Here is a 15947-nt window from a genome sequence, read left to right on the forward strand (position 1 = left end):
AGAAGAGCAACAAACCACAGAAGGGCAACAAACCACAGAAGGGCCACCACAGTAACTGCACGCAGGGCACTCACCAGCAGCAGGGGTGGGCTGAGTCCCAGCTGCTCTGGACCCAACATCACCTCCTCGCCACCACGTGGTGCAGGGCAGAAGCCAGTCCCTGAACTGCCCCCGTCATCACAGCACCTGCCACGAAGCAGCACTAGGCCAACGCAGCAGCAGTGCAAGCAGCTTGAAGCATCCTGTTGCAGAAGATGACTGCTGACAAGCTGAGACACTGAGCGCTGTGCTCAGCACCTTGCAGAGAGATCCCCTCTCATGGTGCACGTGGGTACACACGCAGAGCAGCAAGCAGCCTGAAGGGATCAGTACTGCAGCACAGTGGTCTCAGAACTGGCTCCTCCACCTCTACTTGCGAGTCAGCATTTGCATGACCACGGGACCTGTCCCTGCGGAGCAGGAACCCTGGCCTGCTTGGTTGGTGAAAAAGCAAGAGTCAGGTGTTCAGTATCCTGGAAATTACCTGAAAAATGACTGCCTGCGGTTGTACCACGTACTGTCTCATCAGCATGGAGCACCACTGCCATAGCATGGAGGAGAGAAAACAGACATGTGAAATGAGGAAATATAAGAGACCGAGGACAAACCGAAGGGACGGGCAAGACTCATGTGCACGTTCTGCCCTGTGCCCTCAGCTCGGGAGGACAGGGAGCTAGCATTGGGGCTGGGACAGAGGAGAGAGGGGAGCTCAGCGTGCAGAGGGGTGCATTGCCACATGCAGGAGTGCCCACACTGCACCTCCCCTCCCTGCCAGTTGTCCTTGCGGACTGCAGATGGGTGAGGTTCTGCTCTGCTGGAAATTTCACATACATCTTTCTTTTCAGGGCTTCATTTCCAAATATTTCCTCCACAGTCACCTCTGCGCCAGCACCAGGGTGTGCCACGTGCTGGTGCCACGTGCTGGTGCCACGTGCTGGTGCCACGTGCTGGTGCCTTTGCTCACGTGGTGCTGGGAAGACTCTGTGTCACCCAGATAGCTGGGAGGTGCCATTTGACATCTCTCGCCAAGTACTGTCCCGTTTGCTTTATGGAAGGGCAAACTGACACTGTCCAACATAGTCAGGAGTAATTGTGCCAGTGACTACTTTCCAAAAGTCACCATGGCCTGGATAAGCAACTGGAGCATAAACTAAGTGTCCCTGCACAGGAACTGTGCCTCACACAGTGCAAGTGCCCGCATACCAAGAGAGGTCCTCAGCCACAAAGTGACAGTCTCCCAAACCACAGCACCTTACGGGAGCCCTCACCACAGCCCTCACCTCTCACTTTACCTGCAGGAGATACCCATGGGGTGGTGCAGGTGATGGGTGCACGGTGGGTAAGGAGACACAGGAGCTTTTGGTACTGTTCTCAAGTAATATAAGCCGTGTCAGAAGGCACATTCTTGCAGCTCCTGTGGCACTAAGTTAAATGGTGAGATACCCCATTGCTGACTTCACTTCTTACAGCGAAGATGCCCAAGTGTTATCTGCACACCCAAAACAAAGGGCAGTGTTCTCTTTGAGGTATAGACAGAAGCATATTCTAAGTTAGCAGCGATGGGCCATACAGCAGTGGGGCACAGCCTGCTGCGAAGCACACGTGGAAAACCCAGAGAGGGAACAGCTCTGCTGTGCCAGGGGCTGGGTTAGCACAGCAGCACTGCTTTCTTCTCCCGCTCAAAACATGCAGGCAGGCATAAAGCAGCATGCCTTGTGCCTTTCTGCTACTGGTGTGGCCACCTGCAGACAGTCCAGTGGTGTTGCCTGGCATGCAGCTGCAAACACAACCCCAGCCCGACAAGGCAGTGGCTCAGACCTGGCACAGCCTCAGCTCAGGGCTGCAGGATTTGGCTTTCCTGCCGCACTGCCCACACACGTGGCCCTCCTCTCCCTGAGCAAACCAGCTGGCAATGGGATGGAAATGTCATGAGGTTCTTCACAGCTGACAGAGTGCTTTTCCTGACCTGAGACCTGGAGTTAAGGTATAGTGCTGTGTGCTGGGCTGCTTGGCCCAGGCTGTGGCCACCAAAGCTCTGCTAAGCCCCGAGGGCAGCCACAGGCTCACACTTAACATATCCAAGTCATCCCGTCCCAACGCTTCCAAAATTAATACAGAAAGGCAGAACCGGCCAACACCTGGAAGGCTCTGCAGAGAAACCCCAACGTCAGTCTCACAAAGAGAAAAGATATTAGATATGGCTCAGAGAGCTTAATCCAAAGCAACTGTAATTAATCTCCCCAGGCTTCCAGAAACTTGGTGCCACACGTAGCTGCTTGGCCATGAGAGCTAATCCCTTCCTCAAGCATTATGGCCGTGGAAAGTTAACTCTGGAGTCCTCCTGGACCACCTCAGACTTGAACGAGCAGGGTGTCTAAGCAGCCGTCCGTCACAGCCTCATCACTGCCACCCCACCAGCCACCCCTCCGTGCTGTAACGCACACACGTCCTGCCCTGCCCACCGCCACCACCGCAGGGACCTATGCTGCTCTGCAGTAACACCCAGCGGCATGGTTAATTGCAGCTGAGCTCCAATTTCTCTTTGGTTTCGGCAGTGTTTGGCTTCTGCTCCCTTAAACGGCATGAAAATTTTATTTTGGTGACGCGGCCTCGTTTCCTTTGTGCAAACAGAATATTTCTAAAACTCCCTTTTACAAAACATACATGCTTTCTAAAAAAAAATAAATTAACAGCCGTGCTTCTTTTAACCCAAATCCAATTAGGATTGTGTAAAATCCCCAGGGATTCTTCTAAAAATAGGGGAAATGAGCTCACCCGGCCGTGGACGCATCTCTCCTCGTACGTCGGAATAATTGACTGCCTTTTGACCTAAATCTTCAGATGATCTGCATGTGGGGAACTCTGCACTACGTCTCACCTTTCCTCGCTGAAATCCGTGAACAGATGCAGCCATCCCCCTATTTTCCAAAGGGATTCCCAAATCCAATCTAGGCCTAGAATTTACCTGGTTTGGTTTGTTGTTGGTTTTTTGTTTGTGTTGTTTTTTTTTTTTTTTCCTTTATACATATAAATAGCCACATTTCCATTTGCTCTTTGTTTCTCATTTTCATTTTCTTCTAATATCTGCATGTAAATGTCTGAAAATAGCATCTGTAATTGAAGATTATGAAGTATAGCCAGCTCCTGACAGTCCGCTAAGGAAGATGGATTATCCTCATTTTTTCTGTAAATTTTGTCAATTTTGGAATTCATAAGCTATCAACACTGATCAAAACGTGAACGCACAGCTGTGTCAAAGGGAAGGCGCAAGGACGCGCGGCTCCCGCATTCCTGCAGAGCCGGCCCTGCCGAACCTCCCCCGAGCGCAGCGCAGGGCTGGCTCCCAGCCTCACCCCCTCGAAAAAAATACAGATAAATTGGGAGTACGGAAATTCTCCGCCGCGCTGATTCAAATCACAGAGCGTAATTTATTGCGCGCTCCCTCCCTTTATTTATCCCTAAGTAGTAAACACGGTTTCCATTCGGGGGGTTGGTTATGTTCCGCTCCTAGCAGACAATCACGGCGCAGTTGAGGCAATTGTTTAGCCTCTTCCTCTCAATTTTCCCATTACTGGGAGTAAGTACTGTTGGGACTCTTTAATAGCCCGACTGCAGCCCATATCAATAACAGATGAGGTTTAATCGTCCAATACAAAAATTATTTAGGCTCGGTAAGGACATTCAATGTCATTTGCATAATGGCATTCCTATCCTGAGCACCTAACCCATCGTGCATAAACAAGGCCCCAGGACTATAAATAATAATAAATCATGACGCTCCTGCTCCTTTTGCTGTAATAGGAGCCTCTCTTTGTAGAAATTATTTCAGCAGGAAATGGGCACTGCAATGTTAAAGACGAGGCATTCGCAGACCAGTAAATCACACACGCGCCCTCCTCGGGGGCTGCCCACAGTGAGCAGCAAAACCCTGAGAAAGCAGCCGGCACTTGTGGCTGGAATCCTTCCTCCTTCTGTTGTGCCAGCTGCTGGTTTTGTGGCTTTCTTTAAGCAGAGCTGGCGAGTCAAACAAAACCCAGGTCTGATTAGCTTGCGTTGTGCCTGGACGGGAGTGTGCAGGGCTGGCCAACTTCATTCCAGATGTGTGTTGTGAGCTGTCCCCAGCCTCTGAGACTACCTAGAGCAAAACTAGCGACAGCGAGGAGCAGTTACTTCTGAGAGAAACAAGTACCATTTCAGAAGACGCTGTTTTGGAGCAGTTCAGCTGGAAGGCACCAACAGAGATCACCTAGTTCTGCAGGGCTAGGCAGAAATTACCATATGCCACAAGCAGTGATGAGCACAGGAACCAGCCACCTCTCTGGACACCTGCTCCAGTGCTTGGCCACCCTCCTGGCTGGGCTGCCGAGAGGGTGAAGCAGGGACTGCCCAGGGCACAAGGGGCAGGTGAGATGTGCAGTCAGACCTGGCCCCTCTGTAACCTGCAGAGAGGCATCCCTGCCTCCCAGCACGATGCCCGCAGCAACACCATCGCCTCACAAGGCAAACTGCTGAGCCCCGTCTGCCTCTCACACTCACCATCCTTGAGCTTCTTCTAGAAGGTTTCTGGGGCAGAAAACAAAGGCCTGAGAGCACAAGATGTATTTCAACCAAGCCCTTCGCAGGTCAATAAATGTACCGTCCACCTGGCTGAGGCAGGTAGGCCAGCAGAGCCCTTCCTACTGGTTTGTAAGCAGGGGTCTCCAAGCAAAAATGACGAGAAAGGCTGTCTGAAAACTCACAGACACACGTTTCAGTGATCTACAGTGGCTTTCCGGTTTTCAGACTCACCAGGCAAATAACAAGTGTTTGAAGGGACAGTGAGAGGACAGCAGTGGTGACAGCTGGTCTCTGCTTTTGATGTGATTTGCATCTCTGTACACACACCCTCCGTTGCCCATTTCTCTACGGCTCTTTCCTCTCTCAGTACAAACACTGTTCAGTTCATACTGGAACAACTACTTACTCCGTTTCACTCTTGCCTTTTTTAGCACGGTCCAGGTTCCAACCTCACCAAAGGTCTTTTCACAATCCCTGCACAGGTTCTTTCCCACCATCTAATTGCCAGAGCCACCTGTTTAACCCAGCAGGCAGCTCAGCAACACACAGCCAGGGTGAGAATCAGAAAACAAGGTAAAACTCGCAGGCTGAAATAGTGTCAGTATAACAGGAAGGAAAAGGGAGGAGAGTTAATAAAAATCATAATACCAGAACATACAAAACAAGAGATGCACGATGCTGACCCACTGACTGATGCCCAGCCAGTCCCCTAGAAGTGCACACACACCAGCCACCACCACTGCCACCGTTATAATCCTGCATGACATTATACGGTATGGACTGTCCCTTCAGCCAGGTGGGGCGGGTTGTCTCAGCTCTGCTCCTTCCCAGCAATTTCTGCCCCCCGTGTCTTGGCTGGCAGGGCAGTATGGGAAGCTGAAATGTCCTTGGCTCTGTGTAAGCGCTGCTCTGCAACAACTGAAACAAACTGAAATAAAGTTTTACTTGCTGAAAAGTGCAGAGATTTCCCAGCGTATTGTCAGGAGCCTCTCACTGGCCATTTCATAGCAACAGCATCGCAGGCTCATCCTCCCGACTCATACCCCACACCCAACAATGTGGGCATCCTTTCTCCCATAGCAGCATCTCTACTGTCTTTCTCCTCTCTTGCAGGGATTTCCTCATTCTCTCCTTTCCAGGTTTTGCTATGCATGCAAAGCCCTTCTTACAACTTCTTCCTTCCCTACATCTCATGTACCATCCCTTGCACAAATGAAGTGACCGCATCACTCTTTGTCAGCAGTTTCTATCATTCTGCACATAGAGTGGAACAGAAGCTGAAAAGGAGCATCCAGTTAAAACAGCACATAACACATTCAGTGCTTATGGAAGAGAATCACAGAATCATAGAATCCTTAGAGTTGGAAGGGACCTCTGAAGGCCGTCTAGTCCCACTCCCCTGCAGTGCACAGGGACACCACAGCTGCATCGTGTTGCCCTGGACCTGATGCAGCCTGGCCTTGAAAGTCTGCAGGGACGGGGCATCAACCACATCACTGGGCAGCCCATTCCAGTGCCTCACCACTCTCCATAACAGACTTTTTGCTTATATCTAACCTAAATCTACCCTCTCTAAACTTGCAGCCATTTCCCTTGTTCTGACACCACAGACCCTGCTGTAGAGTCTGTTCCCTTCTTTCTTGTAGCTCTCCTTTAGATACTGGTGTCACCTTGCAGGCTTTTATTCTCCAGGCTGCACAGCCCCAGCCCTTTCAGCCTGTCCTTATAGGAGGAGTGTTTAGCAGTCGTGGGTTTTTTATGACACTTGTTGTCACAGGATATTATCGAAACACATTGTTTTTCATGGTTCTGAAAGGAACTAGACATTTTCATCAACTACAGTGACTATTTCAGCCACTGGAGAAGGGAAGATGTACAGTCCTCCTGTTACAGTGGCTCTCTTGCTTCTGCTGAGACATCTCAGTACAGAAGAAGATGCAACTTGCTGTATGTATTCACCTCAGGATATCCCTGCTGTGTATTGTGAAGCAGAAATATGGTGGATGGTGCGCTGTGAATGTGCATGGGGTTTACATCTATGTAACCAGGTATTTTTAGTCTATCAAGTTGGCTGCTCCAGACATTTGAGATTTCTTGTGCACATTATAAGAACATTTGTACTTTTTTTTCTCACTTTCAGAGGACCTACCTCAAGGTATTTCCTAAATGCTGCCTGAGATAGTCACCTAGTACCCCTTTGGTAAAGCTGTCTGTATTATACAAACGAAGAGACTCACGTGTTGTGAAGGCAATCACTAAATACCCAAAAGAGGCCACAAGATACAGCTCACCCCCTTCCTGCCACCTCTTTCTGTCTGAGCAACCTTTTACAAAAAGCAAGGTCATAGCAGGCCATATTAAGAGCAGACAATCTAGTAATGCAGAAAATGCTACAGGGTCCAGTATGAAATTCATATGTTTTTGAAGTATGGCTTCTCTCCCCTGGACTTCTGCTTGCATGACATCTCTTGGGATTCTGACAGCAGCTCAGAGCTTTTCTGCATTTCATCTGCGTGCAGTAAACCAGTTTCAAGACAACAGCCAAAAACACTGTACCTCCAGGTACACTTCATTTCCACCCACATAAGGACCTATAGGGAAAGCCACGATCTTTGTAGTATTTTGTAGCTTGTTGCAAAATTAAACTTGAGCAAAATCATTTTAACCCACAAACTCCTGACTCAGAGCACTCTGCAAGCTGGACATTCGTCTATGCTCTTTGTTTTCTAAAAGATTTTCTTATTTCTTTATATTTGCATTCCAGATGTACCTCTGCTGGTCTGAAGCACTTATAGGCTGCTGGATGAAGATAAACAGACCATGCAGCTCAGCAAGTGGGATGACACCCACAGCCCAGCAACACTTGAGACCTTGCACATCCTCACTCCTGTGAATGACTCCAGTGAAGGACTGCCACCATGGAAGAAAGAGATGACAGGTTTTCATGAACTATTTCAGTTTCTATCAATTTTATTTATTTATTTTCTCTGTTAGAAAGACTGGTTCACGTAGGCAATCATCATTTCACTGCAAAGAACATCAGCAAGGCTGAAGAAATCCACCTACATCGTGGGCGTTACAACATCCCAACAAGAAAACAGGTCCAGAAAACCAGAAGGAAACCTGTCTATTTATATGACCCAAACATCTCTACTGTGCTCTGCGCTGCCCCATGTTTTCATGTTAAAAGTATATCTGGAGGTCATATTTTCAGACTCTTTACAATGAGAAGAGCTAGAGAGAGAGTGTTTGCCTGGATGAAAACATGGATGTGAGATCTTTGGCTTCAAGAGAAACTTTCCATCAGCATAAAGCCTCACAAGTTACCAACTTGAAAAACTTTCCTCAGCTACTCAATTTGATGACAATCTATTGCCTACCTTAATTTTGCCCTTACTTACTTACTTGGTCATGTATTTTACCTACATAGACAAACCCTTACAATTGTTCAAATGCTCTTAATTAAAAGCACTGTTCAGTAAGCTCAGTTTCTCAGCCTGGCCTCCCTCCAGCATCATACATTTCAGAAGGGCATCATCCCACTTCCAACACGATGTGGACATACCACCCCATTCAGTGTTCCTTAATGCTGACATCCAAGAGCTGCTTCCATCTCTGAGATCCCAAAGAAATCCACGAATGTCTGCAGGATCAATATTTCCCCGCACCACCTTTAAGGAGGCAAGTCATGTTGTTCCTATTTCACAGCTAGAAAAGAAAATCCCACCTTAGCTTCTAGCCTGTGCAAAATAATACCTGTCACTGGGATTTTGGTCTGTACGTGGTTTGTCTGAACTCCTGATTCTCCGTGGTTCACGTTAGTCAATTTTATTTTCAGGGGGAGGAGTGGGACTGAAAGCATCCCCCAACATGTCATGCTTCTCTCTTCAGGTAGGAGTTTTTCCTCAGTTCAGGTTAATTATTTTCTTCAGTTCAGCAAATTCTGCTGCCATGAAATTCTTAAGGATCCACTACGGAGAGGGTTTTTGAAACTAGCTTTATTTCTGGAAGTGGACCAGCTCCATATTTCCCTTATTTCGTCGTACAGTCTATTTTGTAGGTTGTTTCATTCAACCTCTTGCTCATCAAATGGCAACCAGAAACTATGGTAGTCTCTTCAAAATCCACTAGCTGCTCTGAAAGAACCGCTCAGGCTCATGCCATACTCCATAGACCCCCACCAGCTCCTCAGCTCATTCTAAGTTTGATTTTCACATTTTCCACTGCAATGATGCGTAATTCACATCACAAAAGCTGGAACGAACAGCGAAAGGCTGCACATCAGGGTATTTGGATAACTCAGGTTGGAAGGAACCCTTAGAAGTGTGTGTTAGTGGGGAAAGCTGAGAGATTCAGAAGTGTCTCAAAGCAGCGCCAGCCATTCAGGCAGGTCAGTTCACCCTGGGATTCAAACAGCTGCACCTTAGAAACTGCTGTGGATGGAGACTGCACAACTCCCAGGGCAACCTCTTCCAGTGCCAGTTTCCAGCATGAAAAAGTGCTTCTTTACAGCCTGAGCCTCCCCTGTGATGCTTCACACCCACTGTCTCTTGTGCTGCCATCCCACACTGCTGGGGCACCCTTTAATGCAGTGAGATCTCAGTTCTCCATCGGCTTTGCAGAGAACACCTCTAGAAATGCCTTTGCTGATTAAAGAGACGGGCAGATTTAGAGAAACAAAATGAGCCTGAAACAGCAGTGATTTCCAAACCAATGGGTGGAAAGTGTATTTGAGTCTATTCAAAGCCGGTAGGATTTGCTGCAGACCAAGAAAAGTTTTGTTCCCGTTCTTAAAATTCCAACACAAACCTCCAAAACCAAAGGGAAAAATACCACCAGTAGATATTATGCTTACATGTGATATTAAAACTCTTATGGATGGCCAGTACAGAGCTCTTCCTTCAGCTCATGGACAGAGTGTGCTGTTAGCCTGGCTGCTGTCTGTACCCATTCTTGTAGCAGCAGCCTCAATTAGCTGTCTGCTGATGGCGTGAAACCTTGGAAGGAAAACTGTGCTATGATTTTTTATTTAAAATATTCTGAAACAAAGAGGGAAAATTACTGAACACAGTAAATCCAGCTGTAAAACTGCAAAGAAATTTGGCAAGAGAACAAGAGGGAAGAGCCCCTCTAAAACTTCCCACCTCTGCACAAAACTTACAATAGAAGTGAGGGGTTTCCTAGAAGAGACCAACTGTTGTGTGAGCAAGATTCTGCATCTGGACAAAATGTACTTTTGCCAAGCTTTGGGGTGACCTGCCCATCCACTTCTGCTCACAGACACACCACAGTCCCATTGTGCTACCTGAGCACACCCTTGGGAACAGTTCAGCATAGCTGAAGCCTGGAGGAAGAGTTATGCTATGTAAACCACATCAAGATCATCCTCGTTATCAAGACAGCGACATCACTGCTGCAAGCACAGGGGTGTTTTACTTCAGCCATGCAGAGTGCTAAAGTGCTGGAAACAGCAAAACATGTCCAGCTGATGTTAGCTAACAGCAACGGTGCTAAGCCTGAAATTTTCCAGTACTGTTTGAGAGAAGGCTCAGCTTCCAGAAGCTAAGGACAATTCACAGCTCCAAGCTTCCTTGCAGGGCATATGAAGATCCTGGAGGATGGTGCTCTACCCAGAGTTTCTGAAGCATTGCCTTGGTACTTTGCTAGAAGCTGATAGGCTCCCCACATACTGCAAGCCACAATTGATAGCAGCATCTCAGGTCTCAAAGTGGGGGGTACAGGGGTTGCAGGGGACAACCTCTTGGTTCTTGCAGTGAGAACGGGGATAAGAACAGCTGTCATCTCCACAGAGCTACTTCTTCCCAGAGAAGTGTTCTGTGCTATGGCTGAGCACTCGTCCTCAGCAGTCTGGTTTTTATTCTCTTTAAATTTGGCCATTATTCCAAGGTAATACAGAGCCAAGCAAAAGTATTACCAGCCGGAGATGTCACTCCAAGTGGCATCTGACTCCCTTAAAAATACCTCTTTCCCAATCTTTGCCTGTTTTAAAAAGCAGCCAGAACAGATGGGAGGTACCAGGAGTTGGCACTTCCCCACAGCACACAGACATGGGATCCATGTAGGCCTGTTCCTACACACCTTAAGAGCCCTTCCTTGGCTTATCTTGCTTATGGGCAGCAACCAAACTCAGGGAAACCAGGGTAATGTGGTACAGGGTCAGAACAGTACATATGAAGTGGCAAGAATTGCAGGTCCTGGTGGACGAAAACCTGAACATGAGCCAGCAGTGTGCTCTTGCAGCTCAGAAGGCCAATGGTACCCTGGGCTCCATTAGGTCTGGGACTCCTAACATAGGAGAGCTGCTGGAGCAGGTCCAGAGGAGGCCACTATGATGCTCAGAGGTCTGCAGCACCTCCCCTACAAAGACAGGCTGAGGGAGCTGAGCTTGCTCAGCATGAAGAAGAGGAGGCTGCGGGGTGACCTCATTGCAGCCTGCCACTAATTAAAAGGGGATGAAAAACAGGAGGGGAATCAACTTATCAAGGTGGACAGTGACAGGACAAGGAGCAATGGTTTTAAGTTCAAGGAGGGAAGGTTTAGATTGGCTGCCAGGGGAGAGTTATTTGCAGAGAGAGCGATGAGGTGCTGGAACAGCTGCCCAGAGAGGCTGTGGATGCCCCGTCCATCCCTGGGGGTGTTGAAGGCCAGGTTGGATGGGGCCCTGGGCAGCCTGGGCCGCTATTCAGTGTGGAGGTTGGTTCAAATCAAGCCATTCTATGATTCTGTGATTCAAGGACCACAGCACAGAGAACAGAGCTAAAATGCACTCCAGACCCCAGCAGCACCATCTTCCACACCTGCATCTGCATGCAGGGGCACCTTGTTCCAGTCCTGCCCAGGAAAAGCAAAGAATCAGAGCCCCCAGCAAAGGCAGAAGGGCATGCCATAGTCTGCAGAGCTGCAGTCACCTCTGAAACACAGAGGATCACAGGTTTTAGCATAAATTACTGACCAGGAGGAGTTGTGGTCCTTTACAGAAGTGTGGCTAAGAAGGAAATCTCTGCACAGTTTAACCTTCCACAACCTCTGAACTGCATCGGGGGTCACAGTACGCCAGTGCTCCCAGCTGCTGTCCCTCCACCGCTCTGCCTGCAGCGAACCCCTCGCCCTTTCCATTTGGTAATAGTATTGATCTGCTGGCAGCAATGGGCTGGATAATTAGCCAGGAATTAGGGTTTCTATTACAGCCAGGAGGCTACTCCAGCTGATTTATCACCTGAATAATTTACTGTGATTGAAAGGAAATTAAAACGAACTCCATTTGACAACTGTGCACTTTTATGGGCTTCAGTGAAGACTCAAAAGCCAAATTAATAGCCTCGTGTTGCTTAATAGTCTACTGAGAGTAAATACGGGAAGGTTTTTCCTCTCCCGACATGCTTCCTTAGGCTGGATTTTAGAGTTGGTTTTGTTTTTGGTGTTGTTGTTTTTTTCCTCCCACCAGCGAAGCCATAGCCTGAATCAGAAGTTGTTTCAGCTGATAGAAGAGCAGCAGTAGAAACTGCAGACCTGCCTTCCAAGCCACTCTCTGCTCCACATTTTCTTTTGCTCAGAGATATGCTCCATGTTTTTCACTGTTACTGAAAATCGTGTAGTTTAGGGAAGAAATAAATTAGCAGTGGCTCTACTTTTCTCCTTACAACTTTCAGAGTAACTTCAGAAAATCCTCAGCAGCGCCATCCACCCCAACACAGTATCCCCTAGGAAGAAAACCATGCTAATTTTATGCCAGAGACCAGGAGCAAGGTCCTTCTGACATCCAGTTCATTCCTTTCCTTCTGCTTCTCATTAAAGACTGCACTTGCTGAGTAAACAAGTCAAATCAAAAGAGAAGTCCTGAAAAATAAGTCCTACTTTCTTGTTTTTTTCTGGACACTCCCTGCTGTTCCTGGAGGTTATAATCTCGTGCTGTAGGAAGCACTGTGCATCTCCTCCTTTGGTCAGTTCAGCTCCTTCATTACAGCACTTTCTCAGGTTGGTCAAATGGAACTAACCATACACAACCTTTTTACTCTTTCTGATTTCAGGAGTGCTGGATAGCCAGAATTCAGCTGCCTATATTTACCTCCAGGCTTAACAGCACTGCATCTCACAAGTGGATGTATTGCTACGTGTTTCTCAGGTTAGCTCCCACCTGCAATATCTCTGTATCATTCAAAACTGAATTCAAAAAGAAACAAACAGTTTAGTTCTACCTAAAAGTAATGTGAAAGCATCAGCAAAGGCCAGGGAGTTATCTGCTATTATCAGCAAGTTGTTCTCTACTAATCCAGTAACCTACACAGTGTTGAACGTAGTCACATTGTGTTATGCCTCGTTATGGCCCTGATCTAAAGTCTGCTGAAGTCAATAGAAATACTGACTGGTTGATGTGTTGCTGCTGGTTGACACCCACGAGCAGAAGCCCATTGCAGTGGTGGTCCTGCACACACACACCTACGTGCAGCTCAACATCATTTCCCAGAAAGACATGAGTTTTCTGCCAACAGTTGCAGCCAGTGCAAGTCAACTGTGGGCTGTCTGCAGAAGATGAGATGAGCACAAAACGGGACAAAAGTGATGGAAAGGCATGGATTTAAACTTGGATTACCACTCATAGCAGGATTCTTCTGGGATGGAGGAAGGCCAGAGTGTGTCTATCCTCACGTTACATGCAACATGTAGATACCAATGGATTCAGTTTACAAAGTCAGCTTTTACCTCCACCTTCCTATCTCACAACTTCTTGACGTCACCAGCACAGCATTCACCTGCTGTTAAATGTTTCTCATGCACTGCACACGTGCATATTATGTATCAGTGCTGCAGAGGGCACATGGGTGCTTGTACAGCTGCATCACCAGGACACTAGATTGCACAATGAGATGCATAATGCCTTACTTCCATCCCCTGATGCATATATCCTGACAAACCTTTGAGTATATGAGCACGTGGTGGGATCCCTGCCTCACTCTATGCCTCCGACAGACTTTGTTTCTAAATGAAGTACTGTCTAACATTGTATTCTCTTGTCATTTTCTTTACACACAGCACTGCAATAGCCCACAGTCAGAGGAAAGTATTCATTCCCTGTGGCCTTCTTCGTCTTAGTCATCTTTTACAGTAGATATGAGAACTCAGGCTGCTGAGTGCGCAACATATTTGGAAGTAAGAGCAACCTGCAGGCCTCCATTTTACAGAATGCAACGTTAAAAACAGAAGTGTAAAGGATGGATGCACTCAGAGTAAAGGCTTTGACAGCGGTAAGCAAGCGCTCTGACTCAGGACATCAAAGCACCTGCTTATGTAAGTGACAACCCACACTTTCCAATAAACAAGCCCCAAACACCCAGAAAATAAATCAGAAAGAATTCAGGCAACAGGTGCCAGCCTTCAGCTGGAGGCAGAACACGTTCAGACTGCAGATGTTCAGCTACATGGAATGGACTTTGTTCCCCCATGGCGCTGCTCACCCTGACACAGGGACCGTTCCCAGCTCACAAAGAAGAAACTTTAGAGAAGAACAGCGAAATGGAGAGAAAAATATACTTTCTTGTCTAAAGAAACGTGAGTCCTCCTGTAACGTACCCCAAGCCCTCTTCAGGTGACTATCGTGGGGACATCAAGAAGTTTTTGTGCCTAAATCAAATTCCATTTGCTCCTTATCTATGTTTCTAACACAGTAGGTAAGCAGTGGATCAGCACTCCTGTTAGACTCTCCCCACGTCTCTATGAGGAGCATCTTTTTCTTATTTTCCTCTACAGAAATAGGTAAGGACTCCATGCATCCATTGCTCCTAATGCACTTCTGAGTTCAACCACATCCCAGACTCTGAATGCAGATCATAGTTCACTGCAATAATCAATGGGAGAGACGACTCTGGTTCTCCAAGTCACATGGTAATGCTTCCACCTTCATCTAGTGGAAGGTATCTCTGCGTAGGGTCTGTGCTTGGGAATCAGATGATCTTTAAGTTCCCTTCCAACCCAAATCATTCTGTGGTTCTAGGATTCTATACTTTCTTTCTAATAGATTTTTTTTTCCTCACTAATTGGTCCAGACAGCCTCTCCACTTTGGTGAAGTTTCATGACAGCTTCGCTTTTCTACCAAAGAGGTTAAACATGACTGCTTACTAAAGCAGTGGAGTTCATATCACATCCTTGAGATCAGACATTTGTATTAATTATGCATGTTCCTGTTGAAAATATACTTTGCATGCCACCAAAAAGCAAAACCCATTTTGAACAACCATGAGCCCTTAATCATAGCCAAACCTTCCAAAAGCAATGGGAATGTTAAAGGAAATGACTAGCAAAGTCCATTTGTAATTAAAAATGCCTAGACAAAGCTATGCTGCTAAGGATCTTTCATATATTATAATATCTTTTTTCTCATTAATATGTTTCTCAGCATCTGTTTGTCTTCTCAGCCTGTGCAGAAAGTGCCCTCTGATCAGAAGAAGCACACCCCCAGACTTGATGCTCTGGTTGCACAGCCATTCTAGACCCAGGGAGATCCTTGCTCCAGCAATAGCTGAATATCCCTGAATATCCTGAAGCCAGGAGACTTCAGAAACATGCTCCTTTACTTCTTCTGTTCTTCCTATTAAACCATCTATCTGTGTTCATTTCTGGGCTGCATCCCATGAGCTGCAGTTGTAGATAACTCAGAAACTTGAGAATACAGAAAACTAAAGAAGGGTCCTTTTCTGGGATATAAAAGTTAAATGGGGACAGATCTAGCACCAAACATCTTTGAAGTGACCAATACTGAAAATGCTTACTGCAGCAGGAGGTGGATCAGTGCCTGTCCTCTCCATTGTCACTGGTGTTAAGGATGGGATAACCACCATCTAGTGGTACGCGAAGGCCATTTCACCTTCAGAACACGCTGCTGGCTTAGCTTTCCTAATGAGCTTTTTAAAAGAAAAGCTGAATAGATTTCAGCATCTTCCTCATCTTTTTCCAGACTGAATTTAGATTTACAGAGTTCACAAACATAAACCAGGCAAACCACAGTGCCAGCAGAAACTGGTAAAAAAATGAACAACAGCAAATGACAGCACGTGTGAGCTTGAGGGCACGTGGAACTTCTACTCAACCACTCATCATAAGAATTTCTTTCTTTAGTTATACCAGTGCATATTCCTCAATACTGAAGTCACGGCGGTAATAGACGGCCACGTTCCTGATACTCTCCAGTGTCTTTCAGATGTTTTGACTCCTCTAAGGGGAACCGCTGTTTGTTTGCAGTTCGAGGAGTTCAAACACCTTGCTAAAACTCAGATTCATTATTAATAACACAGGGGATTAGCAATGACTAACTACATTGCTAAATGTAGGACATGTA

General features: G+C 46.9%; 1 protein-coding gene across 7 annotated transcripts in view; it reads right to left on the reverse strand.

The window, feature by feature from the left end:
- PAX5 (paired box 5) overlaps positions 1–15947 on the reverse strand; it is a 100377-nt gene that overhangs the window by 44597 nt on the left and 39833 nt on the right. The window contains exon 7 of one of the 7 annotated variants that reach the window (XM_072359655.1): positions 524–580. The exons of the other annotated variants lie outside the window; for them this stretch is intronic. Coding sequence (XP_072215756.1) covers positions 524–580 — 57 coding nt within the window. The remainder of the gene's footprint in view (positions 1–523; positions 581–15947) is intronic. 7 annotated transcript variants of the gene reach the window in all.

The sequence above is a fragment of the Excalfactoria chinensis genome, chromosome Z, assembly GCF_039878825.1.
Source record: "Excalfactoria chinensis isolate bCotChi1 chromosome Z, bCotChi1.hap2, whole genome shotgun sequence".
Classification (NCBI taxonomy): Eukaryota; Metazoa; Chordata; class Aves; order Galliformes; family Phasianidae; genus Excalfactoria; species Excalfactoria chinensis.